Source organism: Penicillium paradoxum (assembly GCF_028828445.1).
Source record: "Penicillium paradoxum strain IBT 22861 chromosome Unknown utg000007l_segment0_segment0, whole genome shotgun sequence".
Classification (NCBI taxonomy): Eukaryota; Fungi; Ascomycota; class Eurotiomycetes; order Eurotiales; family Aspergillaceae; genus Penicillium; species Penicillium paradoxum.
Window position 1 is genome coordinate 3,200,280 of NW_026643185.1, and position 15,684 is coordinate 3,215,963.

Here is a 15,684-nt window from a genome sequence, read left to right on the forward strand (position 1 = left end):
CCCATTAAATACTTAAGAGTTACCATTATCGTGTTCTGTGGGACAGGGGGTTGGAACAAAGGCATTATGCTACAATTTGATTGTCAAGTTATTCATAGCTTTGAGCAAAATTACAAAGAGTCAAAGCAAGCTTCAAAGATCCGACAAGTCTTTCATCCATTCCACAATCTGATATCCCTTGGTAAAATCCCACTAGGCTCGGCAGAGTTGGCGCATGCTAGACAAAGGGAGAAAAGTAGAGAAGTGCAATAGCTACAATTCCCCCCTCTCCCATGCCTCCTTGTCTTGCTTGGCCTTTTCCCATCCTTCATTTGCCAACATCATTTGCTCGGGGTGGGTGAAGACACCAGACCGAGTATAGGGATCAAGCCGAGGACAGTTCAACACACAAAGTCGGAAAACTAGAGTTGGGCGAAAGCGCGGCATAGAATTGACGATTTGTTGGACCCATGGGTGGTCCATGTTAGGGCGCAAAGTCGCCCCAGGCATGCCAATATACTGACCAAGGCCAGTCCAGTGATCACCTATCCAGACAGTATGTGGACTGGGGATGTCTAGGGCCGCCTTTTCTATCTCCCTGCCCCATTTTTCCCAAATCCAGGCCACTACAAGATTCGAGCTCCATTTGTCGATGCTCTTCTTCAGCCCCTCGGTATCGATAGCCATGTCGCTGAACAGACGCACGTCCCTGTCTTGGGGATTGGACAATTCCAAGAACTTCTGCAGTCGCTCCGTGTCGTATGGATCCACGATCTGGATTGGGGAATCACCCAGAAGGCCAAAAAGCTGAGAATCAAGGGCATTCTTGAGATCCGTATGGATTGGCAAGACCTGCAGAGCAACAAGATACTCTGTGCGCTTTGATATGCCCTTGCTTGTGTCTACGGGTAAGAAAAGTCCTTGGGCACACTTATCTGCATCGGGTGACCATCTCAAGAAACGATCCGCCAAGATCAGTCCCTCTTGGCCTTGTCTAGCAAACCAATCATAGTATGCACTAGCATCCACAAAGGTATGCTCAAAACGCTCGAACATATTCACATAATCGAAGTAGGACGCCAGGATATCTGTCTTAGGGTCAAACCATGCCCTCCAACTAATTCCTTTGATAAGCCAGGTTGGAGGGTCCCGGTATTGGGCCAAGGTAACATAAGTCTCCAAAGCAACAGATCGGGACTCACGGCACACTCTCATAAGAACTGGCGGAATGGAGTTTTCTCGGGTGGTCCAGGTGTGCTGGCAATCGATGGCGATTGGGAGGTGGAAGTTGTTCTGAACTTCGACGACTCGGATTGGGAGGCAGGCTTTCCAGATCATCCGGCGTAATTCCGGAGGAAGAAAACTAAACTGATCAAATGATGCCATCTTGATGGATGGTCTTGGATGAAAGGTTCACGATAGAGATGGATCAGAAAGGGACGAGTCCACGAAGGAGGGAAGGAAGGAAAGAAGAAGAAGATTGCCAGGAAGCAAACGCAAAGAAAGCCAACGAAGTCATAGAGCTACCCTCGAGGCCCAGATATTGACACCACACAGAGCTTGACATGCGACAAGTGACCACAACGCCCGAGTAAGGTGCTGCCCTCTGGCATGTGTGCTGCCTCTTTTGGATTGGTAACCTTGCTGTCCTATGCCAGGATAGGGAGTACGTCAAAGTCTTTAAAGGGGTTTGTTCGCGTCTTCTCTATCAGGTATAGCAATTGAGGGTAGCGGTTGAGAATAGCGAATCTAGAGGGTTGTCCGCTTCAAGGAGCGCATATATTTTTGGCACCCGCATTTCGGAGAACCCGAAGTCTCTCAGTCACTATATAGAGCTAAAAAGAAAAAGGCATTGGGTAATTTACCTCTTGTTCCTCCTATCTTTTGTGCTCTTCCTCCGGTGGAAGAAAGACTGGTGCAGAAGATTCAGGATGGATGATGATAGAAGTCGGACGAGATTTCAATGTTAAAAGTAGCTATTGAGGGTTTGCCACTTATGAAACCATCCTTCTTCTCATGGATTTCTCTTTAGATTCACAGACGCAATAGATCTTGATCAAAAACATCTCCTTCCTTAGAAAATAGCCATCAGCATATCCTTAGACCTATCCTCCCTATGGCTACCCATCGTTGTCCTGGTGGTTGACTATCTGGACGTCGGAACCCTAGACAATGGCAGCCTGGAGATCGTACCGTTATCTCAAATGTTGTTGTTGTTGAGACTGGGACGCTCACCATAGGTGAGGCTATATTCGCGACTGGAAAGGGTAAAAGGTCAGCATAGTGTCTGAAAATGTTGGAGAAGAGGAGTGGATCTACTGACTACTTTTGCTGGGAACTGGAAATATGAAAGTCAGTATAGAACAGTACAACGAGCAAAGCTTGTTAAACATACGGACGCGACATCTTAACGGAGATACCCGGATACTTGATGATATCTTTCATCTGAATCAGGTAAGTAAAGCTTTATTAGTACAAACCTGCATTGCTTACCAGATGATATTGGCGTATGTGTCGACGAAGTTCCGAGGGTGCCTGTTGAACCTTTTTCTGCCGCTTGGGTGGTTGGTAGTTGCAATAAGGGCATCGCACTGCGCAATGGGGAATTTCCTAATAGAAGGCATGTTAATTGGATGGAAAAAAAGACTTGGACATCCCAGATCTTACAATAACAGCATATTCCGCCGGCCAATGGGTTGGATGGTGCTCTGGGCAGTCGCAAAGCTTGGCGTTGGGACTCATCTTTTCATTAGCCAGAACATGAGATGGATAAACAAGAGACAAGACTTACGCCCAGGCTGCGGGGGGATAGGACGCGAACTTGTCCAATTCTCCTCATGGGGCCACTCGGCCGCGTTGGGCAAAGCACCTCCGATACTAAACTCGGTTTCTAGGGGCTCTTCGGACGGAGAATCATGATTCAAAGGGCTATTTACAGGAATAGCACCTATCTGAGGATTATCTGGAGGCTGGAGAGTGGTGAGCAGCTGAGGATCAATTGGAATATCTCCTGTCTCCTCCTGTTCCTGGTCCGAGTGATCGGGCGGGAGATGTACCATTTTGGCCTGTGTGTGCTTCCTAGATGTCAATACTCAAGACAGAAAGACAGTGTGAAGCTCACAGGTAGATACTCACATCTGCGAAGGGTGAAGAGTGATGCATGTCAGAAGCGAGAATGCAGGATTGAAGATGAAAAACAGATGCGGTGTCAACATCAACTCTGCCTTGCATCGGTGCATCTCCATCGCTCTTTCCAAGTTGGTCTTTACTTGGTGCCTTCCAAGGTGATCGACTTGGGGGGAGTTGTCTCTTTCCCTTTGAGTGATCCATGCCATTCGGATATCTCTACATGTACATTGTCTACATTCCAAACTTTGGTGTTTCTCAAGACTGTGAGAGTTTATATGTCGATATGTATACATTTTAGGTATCCATATGTATCGGGGTATATCCCACGAGAACATAGGGGTGCATACATACATGTAACATATGTGTAGTCGGAGGTTATTAGCAGAGTCCCCAGCAGAAATAAACATGGCAAGGTAAGCGAGGGAGAAGGAAGCAAAGAGCGAAGACTAACACTAACCAGCAATCAACTTTGAATAGTTGCTGGGATTTCCATCAAATATTGACTTAATGCACTTCGATCATCTCCATAATCATACTCAGAAAGTTCTCCCGATATTCCCTTGCCGTTGTTGTAATAGTCATAGGTCCCTTTCTTCCCACAACATTGAAAGTTTGTACCAGGCCAGAAAGTGCCTGAGATTGGAGTTTGTGCCGAGCCCAGAAGAAGTCGAGTATGGCCGCACGATACTTCCACTTTCCATCAGCAGACGGCAGCCCTAGTCGCCAAGAACTTTGTCTGCCGCAAATAGGAGGTTGTGAAGATGCAGGCATTCGGACAAGGAATAGCGAATAGTCGACCACATTTGCATCCCGTAGAAACTTGGTATCATCCTGGATCATTCGCCAAAACACCTCATAGTCTGCACGCCGGAGATGCAGCTTGTCATTGAACCTATCTGCCAACTTATTGAGAGTCTCCTCACCCACTAATGCCTGGGGAACCAAATCTCTTTCGGGATAAAAGTAATCGATCGGTTTCAAGTCATATATTTCCCATTGTTGAGCGGCCGGATCATCGTCTCGGCCACAAAGTGTGTTCTCCATGACAATGTAATGAGCTGGTGTGAGCCCCAAAAGTGTACCAAGTGTAGGGTAGGGAGCCAGAAGGTAGTCTGTGATCCAAACTAAGAGTGAGTCTGGATGCCGAAACATGTAGTCAAGATATGGCTCCAGAAGATCGCGCTCGAAGAACGAATATTCAAAATGCCGTGGTAAGCTTTTGATCAGTAATCGACCATCGAAAGTTTCAAAAAATGTCTACTGGATATTTAGAAAGGGTTCGTTCGGTACTTTAAACTGCATTCCTCACTGAACCCGAGTAACCCAAGTCTCCCATTGGTTTCAACGGTGGCTGGCCCCTCGTTGTATGAAAACTCCCCTGGTACTCATGCGCGTTGAATTCCCAAACCTCCTCGCGAAGCGTTTTAAAGAGTTCCTTCTCGTGTCGGACGAGCTTCATGCGGCGCACTGAGAAAAAGGCCAGAAACTTCCCAAGGGCAGTCTTCTTGAAACGGTCCGGGTCGCGGATCAATGCAGACAGAATGGACTTGGTGAGAGCTGACTCCCGGCGAGATTTCCCCATGATAGATATGAATGAGAAAGGAAAATCAGGTTTCTGGAAAAACACAGAGGTATTCAAGGACTTTTGTGCTGGACATCAATTCAGGAATTAGAGATGCGATGATGTCAGGTTGACTTTTTGCGCTGCGTGATTGGCCAGATGATCAGTATATCCATGGATGGATCCCCACAACTAGGCCCAAATAAGAAGCACTCTTGTCATTCATAGGGAGTGCCTACATGGGTAGATAGCACTCATTTCTCGATGCTTACAAGTCCGATAGATTAAGAATAGTCCAGTCGTTGATATATTGGATAGAGATCATATTCGAGCACGAAGACAGAGGTATATATAGTATCCCATGCGCTACTCGGCACAGAAAATATAACTGAACTCGATGTTTCTCGTTTAAATGCAGCTACATGTTTTCTTGTGATTATGAGCAACCAGACTCGTTTGTCCATATTTCCAGGCTGCAACACTACCTCATCACTTGGGCTACATAGGATCAACAGTAAACCCCACATTAGCAAGATACAGAAACCCATCTGATATCGCGGCACGTGACTCACCGCCCCATTGAGTCATGCGGTCAAGTCCAAAGAAAAAAACGGAAAAAGAAAAGGCAAAAAAAAAAAAAAGAACCCCGAGAGATTCCCCCTCTTTATGGGTCATTGTCTAAGCGGGGCCCGGCGATTCACAGCCATTTTTTCTCCGTTGCGCTGCCCCTCTAAACCCTTGATATTTCTGCCTTTGATACCTCGCGCAACCTTAGGTACATCGCGGTCTGTATCATCTTCAATCATGGCGTCCGCAGATTCCCTCCCCGCCTCTGTTGAGGCTCTGTCCCTCCAGTCCACGGCGCAGACGTCTCAGTTCACCGGCTGCTTCCCAACACTGAACCCGATGGATATCTACCGCGAGCACATCGCGGAAGAGTTGAGCAAAGCTAGCGGCATCGATGCTCAGAAGATCTACGCGCGCATTGCGTGGACCAATACCTTGGACAAGGGTGATCTTTCATTGCCGGTACGTGGCGGCACATGCTGAGCTGGGCCTTGCATGTTCCTTATAATGACGGGGATCGAGACTAACAATATCTTGCTGGGTATAATCAGGTGGCCTCTCTCCAGATCAAGCAAAACCCCGTGGAGCTCGCCAAGGAGCTTGCATCCAAGTTCCCCGCCTCCGACCTCATCCACCCCCCAACTCAGCTTGGTCCTCATATTCAGTTCTTCTGCAAGCCTAAGCCATTGACCACCACTGTCCTTGGTCGCATTCTGAAAGAGAAGGCCGCCTTCGGAACCAATGGCAACCAGGGTCAGAAGGATCCATCTGACCCCTCCAAGGGCCAGAAGAAGATCATCATCGAGTTCTCGTCGCCCAACATCGCCAAGCCCTTCCACGCTGGTCATCTGCGCAGTACTATCATCGGTGGCTTCCTCGCCAACATCTACACTGTTATGGGATGGAACGTGATCAAAATGAACTACCTGGGTGACTGGGGTAAGCAGTACGGTCTGCTGGCCAACGGCTTCAAGTACTTCGGCAGTGAGGATGCTCTCATCAAGGATCCCATTAACCACTTGTTTGATGTCTACGTCAAGGTCAACCGTCTGGTCAGCGATCAAGATGGTCCGATCAAGGAACTGAAGGAGCAGATCAAGGCGAAGAAGGAGAAGAGCGAGGATGTTACTGAGCTGGAAGCAGAGCTTGCCAAGCTTGTTGATGTGAGCGAGGACGAGAAGGCCCGCCGCTACTTCAAGAGCATGGAGGACAGTGATCCCGAGGCCCTTGCCCTTTGGCGCAAGTTCCGTGATCTCAGCATTGAGAAGTACAAGCAGACCTATGCCCGCCTCAATATCGACTTCGACGTCTACTCCGGTGAATCCCAGATTAAGTCCGAGAGCATGACCAATGCCTACAAGCTCATGGAGAAGGCCGGTGTTTCTGAGGAGTCTGAGGGTGCTGTCATTGTGGACTTCACCAAGCAAGGTGCTAAGAAGTTGGGCAAGGCCATCATTGTTCGCAAGGATGGCACTCCTCTCTACCTGACTCGCGATATCGGTGCCATCACCGAGCGTGACGAGGAGTACCACTTCGACAAGATGATCTACGTTGTTGCTGCCCAGCAGGATCTCCACCTTGCTCAGCTCTTCAAGGTCACTGAACTCATGGGCCACAAGGACCTTGCCTCCCGCTGCCAGCACATTAACTTCGGTATGGTCCGTGGCATGAGCACCCGCAAGGGTACTGTCAAGTTCTTGGATGACATTCTGCGCGACGTTGGTGATAAAATGCACGAAGTCATGAAGAAGAATGAGGTGAAGTATTCGCAGGTCGAGGATCCTGTGAAGACTGCCGATATCCTGGGCATCACTTCCGTTATGGTGCAGGATATGACTGGAAAGCGGTATGTAGAGATTGTTTTCCCCTCGCCTTTTTATTTTACCTAGTTTGCTAATTGTCTGTCTCTTATCAGTGTCAACGGTTACGATTTCAACCTGGATGCTATGACATCCTTCGAGGGTGACACCGGCCCATACCTGCAGTACGCTCACGCCCGTCTGTGCTCGATGACCCGCAAGTCCGAGCTGGATGTCAATGAGTTGGTCAACGCCAACTTTGATCTGTTGACTGAGCAGCATGCTGTCGACCTTGTCCGTCTGTTGGCCCAGTGGCCCGACGTGCTCCTGAACACAGCCAAGACCCTTGAGCCTATCACTGTTCTCAGCTACCTGTTCCGCATGACACACATGTTGAGCTCTAGCTACGACGTGCTCAAGGTCATCGGCAGCGAGCCCGATGTCAAGCAGGCACGTATGGCACTGTATGCCTCAGCCCGCCAGGTTTTGCACAACGGCATGCGTGTTCTTGGTCTTAGCCCTGTTGAGCGGTTAGTATTCCCGGCCGTCGTGAGAAAAAGAAAAACAAAAGCACTTACTAATCTGTTGCGTCTAGTATGTAAATTCGGCTCATTTGCTCGACTTTGATCAACTTTCTGTGTGGTGTTTCAGCTCGGTTCTCTTCAAAGACAACATGTGTAGTGTCTCTGGTATACCTTGGTTTTATTTTAGTTGCATTGGGCGCCGAGAGCGGGGCAAATAAAAATGGCATGTTCATTTATCGGGATTATTCTCAGGTCTTCTTTTTTCTATACGTTCTCCGAAGAATGATGTGTTTCGATGAAAATCCAGAATATGCCCGAGAATGGGCTCGACGCGCCCGTATACAAGCCTCACGGGAACTAGGCGCAAGCGCCATCTGGTTATGCAATCATATTTAAGTAGGTCCAGCTGGGCCCATTGAGTAAGCATAACTTTTCTTGAAGCCCGTTGGCCACTGGAAGACCGGCGTCCCCGGGTTCGGGGACCATTAAATATCTTATGTCAGCCCGGATTCTGGAGCCCTAAGTTCTACAGCCTCATCGGGGACCTCGGGCTACTATCCCATGCTGAGGAATGTGATCCCCGCGAATGTACTCCGTAGTTTGGGTGTGATTAAAATTATAAAAAGCCTGTCAGCCTGGAAGTTGCTCGGCTAGATTCCAATTTCCTCATATCTATCGTCACTCGTTTACATTATCTTGCAGCATGGACATGCCTTCATCTTTGGACGAATCCAGTACCGCAGACCTGGAACGCAATGGCGGCGAAAACTTTTTGATGAACGAGACGGTTCGGAACTTCTCCTGGCATGGTTTAACGGTCACTGTCAAGGATCGTGAAACCAAGAAGGCACGCGATTTGATCAATGATATCAGCGGTGATGTGCAACGCGGTTAGTATCCCAGTCCATACTCTATACCAAGGCCATGTTATTGATATCGGGTGTATACAGGGGAGCTCGTTGCTCTGATGGGCCCTTCGGGTTGTGGCAAGACAACACTCCTCAATGTGCTTGCTCGACGTGCCGCGTCAGCTGGAGCGAAGGTTCTCGGAGACAACTATGTGAATGATTCGCAGATTGACTCGCGGGCCTTTCGGCAGGTGACCACGTATGTGGAACAAGAGGATGTGTTGATCGGTTCCCTGACTGTGCAGGAGACGTTGAAGTTTGCTGCCGATCTCTCATTGCCTAGGTATGTCATGTTGCAATATTTTCTGTCCAACCTACGTGCCCCAATGCTGACTACTTGCTTCGGACAGCTCTGTATCGAAACGCGAGCGCAAAGATCGAATCCGGACATTATTGGAAGCATTTGGAATTCAGAACCAAGCAAACACCCTCGTTGGCACCCCGATCCGGAAGGGCATCAGTGGTGGTCAGAAGCGGCGTGTGAGTGTGGCTAGTCAGCTCATCACTAACCCAAGGATTTTGTTTTTGGATGAGCCAACAAGCGGTCTGGACTCAACTGCCAGTTTTGAGGTGATTTCATATGCAAAGGAGCTCGCACAGGCCAATAATGTACGTTGGTGTTAGGAAGGGGTTATTGCTTCCGCTAATCATTTCCGTGATAGCTCATCATCATTGCAAGTATCCACCAGCCATCGACCACGACATTTCAGCTCTTCGATAAGCTGTTACTACTTTCAGCAGGCAAAACATGCTATTTCGGGCCAATCCCGGCCGTGGAGGGCTATTTCAATGGCATTGGCTATCCAATCCCCGCAAACACCAATCCTGCCGAGTTTCTGTTGGATATAGTCAGTTCTGATTTTGGAAACTCGAAGGATCCGGCGGAAGTGCGAGTCAAGGCCATTCAAAATGCCTGGGCAGAGTCGAACGAGGCCCACGCCATAACAAGACAATTGTCTGAGCGAGTCAGCGCGGCAGAGAAACTCGCCAACAATGACCTTGCGGGGGATACGACTCGAGCGGGTGTGATTTCGATCACAGCTGCTCTGCTGCATCGCTCATTTATCAAGTCTTACCGCGATGTCATTGCTTACGGAATTAGGGTCGCAATGTATCTTGGTACGTCCCAAAACCATCGTTGAGATGGGTATATGAGCTAATAAAATTCAGGTTTGGCTATCATGATGGGCACAGTGTGGCTGCGCCTACATCCTTCGCAAGATTACATCCAGCCATTCATCAACGCCATTGTGAGTCTTACACTACAAGTTTGAAGAGCGCCGGCACTAACAGGGATATAGTTCTTCGGCTCGGCGTTCATGTCGTTCATGGCCGTAGCATATGTCCCCGCGTTCCTTGAAGACCGGGCCACATTCACCAAAGAGCGAGCAAATGGACTCTATGGTGCCACGCCATTCATAGTCTCGAACTTTCTCATCGGGCTTCCCTTCTTGTGTATGTACTAATTGGTTCCTGTCACATGTGCGCTCTTTCCCTAACGAGTCTAGTTTTGATCTCCTTGCTCTTCTCCATCGTCTCATACTGGCTTTCCAATTTCCAACCCACAGCAGAAGCCTTTTTCACTTGGGTGATGTGGTTGTTCCTCGACCTCGTGGCCGCCGAATCCTTGGTCGTCTTGGTGACATCTTTGTTCCCAAACTTTGTAATCGCCTTGGCGCTTGTCGCATTTGCAAATGGGCTCTGGATGAGCGTCGGAGGGTTTCTGGTCACGCCAACTATTCTCAATCCGTTCTGGAAATATGTGTTCCACTACATCGATTACCAGGTATGCTGACCCACTGCTATCAAAGGTCCTTTTTTGTCAGTCCGATAACTAACTCGTTTGATACTTGACAGGCATATGTTTTCCAGGGTATGATGGTCAATGAGTTCGCTAATCGGAACTACTCTTGTGGTGCCGATTGTCGGTGCCTGTATGACACTGACTTGGCAGACCAATGTCTCATTCGAGGCACTGGGGTGTTGGAACTGTACGGGTATGGTAGTGGTCGGACAGGGAAGTGGGTTGGGATTCTTCTCGGAATCATCGCAGTTTATCGACTCTTTGGATGGATTGTCCTCCATCTGCGCAAGACTTAAGTGGTCTAGGGGCAGAAAGCAGCCCCCATGGATACTTCTCCGCAGGAGAGAATGACTGGTTACATATTTAGAGGGAGATTCTCACATACGATTAATTTGTATAGGTACAACATATTTAATAAAACTTCATTTCTTTTGCAAAAGACACCCACAATTGCTTCGGGAAGCTGTACCCTACCTGGGAGCCACCTACGTCCGACAGCCTGAAGACGCGCCACAATCCCAAATCCAGCAGATTACCGGGAGACTTCTAGCAGCTCAGTAGTACACTGGGCTGGAAGTGTAATTTTGGAAGCACCTGACTCACATCGCCATTGTTTGTCGTCCCACATCAAAAGATCCAAATCACCCATTGGGTCACGAAACCCAAATTGGGGCATACAGTGGTCTCTTGCGAAGAGAAAGGCTATCTGGAACTAGCAACGAGTGATTGGTAACTAGTGTAATGGGGCGAGACGATCCGCCATGCAAGTCATCTAAACGTACACCGAAGCACACGAAACTTCCATAATCTTTCTGACGCTTCTTCTCCCGTGTCCAAGTACAAAAGCCCTGAAAGAAGCCTCTAGGGTGGAAGATGTAATAGAGTTAAGCTAGTTTTCCCTTATTTTCTTTGTCCCCGCAGCATCACGCAGCATACACGAAAGAGCGGTGAAGATCTCAACTTCGAGGAGCTGATGCCGTCTTGCAGAACGACGCAAGGGGGGCCACTCCTTGATTTCGTTTCTTGCCGAGGGGAGGCCAATCATTCTATGAATTGACGGCGTCAATCTACAATATCAACAAGGAAGAAATAATTACTCCGTACTCCGGAGTACATAGGTTTGATATGCAAGTGAAGCTTATTAGTTGTTCTGCCATGTGATGTAAAGCCAAATATGTCCGGTACGCATGGCATGTTTCGAGTACTCGGTAACCCCCTCAGTCCCGATGCGAAGGCTATCGTGCCCGTCAAAGATGTGGCAAAGCGGGAAGTGGGAAGAAAATACTGGAGCCGCATGGAGATCCTTCGTTGTACATTGTATATTTTTGGAATGAAGCATTCTTGTTGGTTCGATTCGTGCCTCGTCGCTTACGAATATCCACATTGGCCCATTTCATCATACGGATTGGCTCGGCGTACTCAGGTTTCATAATGATCAGGTTGTTGTCAGCATTGCTGTCTACATAGCAATGATTCTTTATCAGGCCTCAGTTCTAATGATAGTTAATCGCGCACGTGCGGGGGGAGATATCCTCGAACTCTGGATCTCACGACGCAAGGGATGTGAAGGAGTCCACAGCGGTAATGATAGACTGTCCGTGCTGCATGTCATACCGATCTAGCCGGCTCTACTCCGTGAGAAGGAAGGTTCCGGCCATTTGTTTCATTACCGATACAACAGTATATTTGTCGATGTATATATACCTCCAAACTTGTATTGCTACGTCGCCCTCCAAATTGTATATTGTACTCGTGGGCTTCTCACCGATATGAGTCATTCATGAGAGATATGCTGCAGGCGGAGAAGAGATGAGGCCCAACATCAACCTGCCACATGGGCGAGGGGCCACTGACGACGAATGCCATGCAGTGCTCAGTCCCTCTTCTGCTTCTGCTGTTTGACGTCTGCGCTTCTTATGGGAAAAGCAGGCCCGACTCACTCCACAGTGGCAATTCTGTCAGGATTTGTTGCCGCTACATACAGGAATCTGCCTACATACGGTATGTAAATATGTCGGTATCTGCGTTGCTTTGAGTTGCAGTTAGGTTGCAGGATGTCATCCCCACCGACATTTCCCGTGTACCGGAAACATTGTCATTGTACCTGAGGCCCTGCATTGGCCAACGTATGGGGTGCGAAAATAAGGAAATGACCAAGCCGAGAAAAGGATAAAACAAAATTGCCCCCAGCAACCGAGCAATAACCGAGTCTTCCAGAAGAACAGTTCCTTTTTAACTGACAGGGAAGACCCTTCACAGTGGAGGCGATCATTGGGCCGCAAAAATGGTTGGGCGTTAGTCACTTAGGGTATTAGGGAGAAATAGGAATGCAACATAGTATCCAGCACGAAAATCCATCCAGACACGGGAACGAAAAAGGAAACGGTCCCAAAAAAAAGAAAAGGAGTCAAGCACTCCGTACTCCGTAATGGAAGTAAAGAAGAATAAGAGCACCGGGCCAACCATGGATCCCAGTAGCCAAACCAAGGGTTTCCCCTCCAGCGGGTCCCGAGCTTAAAAGATGTACCAAAGGAAATACATCCGTTGTATTATTCCAAGGCATTTTAATAATTATACCCAGAGAGATGAATAGATAAAACACTGATGACGCTGTCCCCCACTTCCTTCTTTTTTTTTCTCCTTTTTGTGTTGGGTACCGAGAGCTTCTTCGTGAAACTTTGACATTTTTCTTTTCGTTTTTTTTTTTTTTTTACCCTGTGCCTTCGGGTGTTTACTCTCTCTCTCTCCCTAGTTCTCTTTTTCTTTTCTCTATAATCCTCTCCTTTTGCTGTATATCTTCTCTCTCTCTCTCTTTCTCGTTAGATATCATATCTAGTAACCCCTCAGTTCTTTTTTTTTTTATCGCTGCCCAGCGACTCCACTCTCCCCACTGGGTTCTAAGACCGTCAGGCAGAGGATCCTAAATTCTCAACCCAACCTCTGCAGCTGCAGTGCGGTCCACCACTCATCGTGTGCCAGAGAGGTCGTTTTTTATTTTTTTCCCTCTTTCTTTGACCCAACGCTTCCGCCCGACTCTTAGCCTAACATTTCCGTCAATTTCGATGGAGACATTGCGATCTGAAAAGTACTATCTCGCTCTCTCCGCTTGACAGAACTGGTTGCCCGTTCGCCTGCCATCGCCCACTGCGATCGGCAGGTCCGCTTGCTTTTCTGAGTGGCCCGCTTGGGTTGGGCACTGGGAAGAAGAAAGGGTTTCGTCAGATCCAAGACGGGGTTGAGAGGGGGAAAACATCTATTCTGACTCATCGTCAAAGAGGAGTAGTGGCTTGCCGTAAGTCGAACATCTCTGGAGCCCTGTGGGAGCCACCCACGTCGCCCCTATCGGAACGGGACCAACCCTTTTTTTTAATTTTTTTTTCATTAGACAAGCGATCGCCTTGCAGCCCACATAATGGCCGGTAAGGGCCCCCGGCCAGCCTGCGTCGAGGATTACGACGAAGAACAACACGCCATCCTACCCGACACTAGACTTTCTGCCAATATTGTTGCCAATTCAGCTGCCAAATTATCCTCCAGGTTGGAAAAATTCCAGGAGCCGCCGATCGACGGCGCCAGTGACTCGGGTTATTCTAGTCGCACCGCCGCGACAGGAAACAGCACCCAATCTGCACCATCAGGCGGAAGAAGTCCCCCGCCCCCTCATAAGCTGGACACCCCCAAACGTTCCGAACTCAACAGAAAAATCTCGATCAGAGAACGTAGAGACAAGGATCGATCTCGGCCTCCGCGCGAAGAGACGATGGTTGGTGCCTATCCGGGCGCTGCCCATCATGCTCACGTGCCCCGGTCGTTGTCGAAGTCTCGTCGACGGGAATCTTCCCATGCGAGACAGTATCATCCAGACAGCTACTACGACTACGGCACTCAGTACCATCAATCGACCCCGGTCGATCATCGGCAGAGCGAATATCCATTTTACGTACAGTCACGGCCTCCTGTCCCGGAATACTCATCGTCGCCGCACACTGCTCGCTATGCTGGTGGTGCTATAGAGAACATCCACGTCAGTCACCCGGCTCGACCCAGCCGCTCCAACTCCTACCACACATACCACCCTCACGGACGTCCCATGAGTCTACACGGGCCACCACATGGAATGAGCTCGGGAATGGCATCTCCGATGTATCCCCAGGCATCTATGCATGGATATGATTCTCATGGCCCCCCACCGGCCAGCTCAGCATACATGCAACAATACTCTTCATCCCCATATGGACCACCTTCTCACTATGCCCCGTCAGCGGCGGACTATGCCCCATCGGATTACCCACGAGCCCGGTCCCCTTCCCGGGAGCCGTCTCGCCGTCGGGCTTCATCCAGCTATGGCCAGCCACCTCCTCCACCAATGGACTCCGGATCGTATTCACCATGGTATGATGACGAGCCACCTCTGGACCCTTATTCCTCGCGGGAGATTCATGACCGTCCTTCCACAAGACACCAGGAACAGGACGAGGATTATTATCGTATGCCACCCCCAAGGTCAAAGCCAAAATCCAGGGCTGCCCCGCAAGTCCACCAGTTACCGCAGGCAGAGCGGCCAGGACCCCCACGGAAGATGCATACCACTGCCGGTGTGGTCCCCTCTTCTCAGCGTCGCCCACCCAGAGGCATGGAGCGAGCCATGGAGCGAGCCATGGACAGGGATAGAGGAATGGACAGAGACCTAGACCGCATGGACATGTCCGAAATGGAAGCAGCCTTGCCGGCGATTCAGGATCGGGCACATCGCCGAATATCGAGGGATGCCTCTCTGCCAGAGAGAGCTCACAGCCTACGAGATCACCGTCGATCAACGTCTTACCAGGACGATCGACGGTCTGCTCATGTGGCCGTAGCGAGCTCTCGGCGGCGGAAGCCTACCGAGTATTACTATGATGAACCATCCAGCGCCAGTGGGGATCTCGAAGATCGCGAGCGCGAAGCTGAAAACTACCAGGCAGCCCGTTCAGGCCGGACATCAGCCGCCGCACTACCTCTCTCCCAGGAGACCTTGCTCTCTGACAAAGTGGCTCACCGCCCCGGGAGCGAGAGCGGCAGCCAAAACAGCCGGTCTAACAGCAGCCGTGGCAGTGTTACAACCTCGCGGAAGGAGGAAGACAAGAACATGACCCTCACATTGAATGGATTCCAAATCGGATTTACATCGGAAGCAGTTGCAGGCAAGTCTATCAACATTCGCGCTGGGGATACCGGGGCTGTTCGATTAAATATCGGCGGCCCACGGCAACCCAAGCAGAATGTGAGTAGTGCTGGCTCTGATTACACGGGCGGCTCCAGCCGCCGGGAAATTGAAGATGTGCGGCGTCCCCGGGACGATCGGCGAACCGAGCGATATGAGCGATCTAGTCGCCGAGCCAGCCAGTCGGTCTATGGAAGCCGCTACCATTGA

The 15,684-nt window shown here is 49.6% G+C and overlaps 6 protein-coding genes across 6 annotated transcripts; 3 read left to right on the top strand and 3 right to left on the bottom strand.

Annotated features, from left to right (window-relative positions):
* Window positions 1-252: 252 nt before the first annotated feature.
* N7457_008715 (2EXR domain-containing protein) lies at window positions 253-1,365 on the bottom strand (the record flags this gene model as incomplete). The annotated part of the gene is made up of 1 exon (XM_057179758.1): window positions 253-1,365. The coding sequence occupies one exon, from the start codon at window positions 1,363-1,365 to the stop codon at window positions 253-255; it is 1,113 nt and encodes a 370-aa protein (XP_057028144.1).
* An 814-nt stretch (window positions 1,366-2,179) lies between these two features.
* Window positions 2,180-3,038, bottom strand: N7457_008716 (uncharacterized protein; the record flags this gene model as incomplete). The annotated part of the gene is made up of 4 exons (XM_057179759.1): window positions 2,180-2,237; window positions 2,375-2,424; window positions 2,473-2,570; window positions 2,771-3,038. 4 exons carry the CDS (start codon window positions 3,036-3,038, stop codon window positions 2,180-2,182), a joined length of 474 nt encoding a protein of 157 aa, XP_057028145.1.
* Window positions 3,039-3,612: 574 nt separating this feature from the next.
* On the bottom strand, window positions 3,613-4,690 carry N7457_008717 (phosphatidylinositol phosphate kinase family protein; the record flags this gene model as incomplete). Its single annotated transcript, XM_057179760.1, has 2 exons — window positions 3,613-4,365; window positions 4,418-4,690. The coding sequence occupies 2 exons, from the start codon at window positions 4,688-4,690 to the stop codon at window positions 3,613-3,615; spliced, it is 1,026 nt and encodes a 341-aa protein (XP_057028146.1).
* Window positions 4,691-5,335: 645 nt separating this feature from the next.
* On the top strand, window positions 5,336-7,637 carry N7457_008718 (arginine--tRNA ligase; the record flags this gene model as incomplete). The annotated part of the gene is made up of 4 exons (XM_057179761.1): window positions 5,336-5,698; window positions 5,788-7,082; window positions 7,152-7,565; window positions 7,631-7,637. The coding sequence occupies 4 exons, from the start codon at window positions 5,336-5,338 to the stop codon at window positions 7,635-7,637; spliced, it is 2,079 nt and encodes a 692-aa protein (XP_057028147.1).
* A 625-nt stretch (window positions 7,638-8,262) lies between these two features.
* Window positions 8,263-10,567, top strand: N7457_008719 (putative ABC transporter; the record flags this gene model as incomplete). Its single annotated transcript, XM_057179762.1, has 8 exons — window positions 8,263-8,449; window positions 8,510-8,750; window positions 8,818-9,076; window positions 9,130-9,586; window positions 9,638-9,717; window positions 9,769-9,922; window positions 9,976-10,253; window positions 10,325-10,567. The coding sequence occupies 8 exons, from the start codon at window positions 8,263-8,265 to the stop codon at window positions 10,565-10,567; spliced, it is 1,899 nt and encodes a 632-aa protein (XP_057028148.1).
* A 3,116-nt stretch (window positions 10,568-13,683) lies between these two features.
* On the top strand, window positions 13,684-15,684 carry N7457_008720 (uncharacterized protein; the record flags this gene model as incomplete). Its single annotated transcript, XM_057179763.1, has 1 exon — window positions 13,684-15,684. One exon carries the CDS (start codon window positions 13,684-13,686, stop codon window positions 15,682-15,684), a length of 2,001 nt encoding a protein of 666 aa, XP_057028149.1.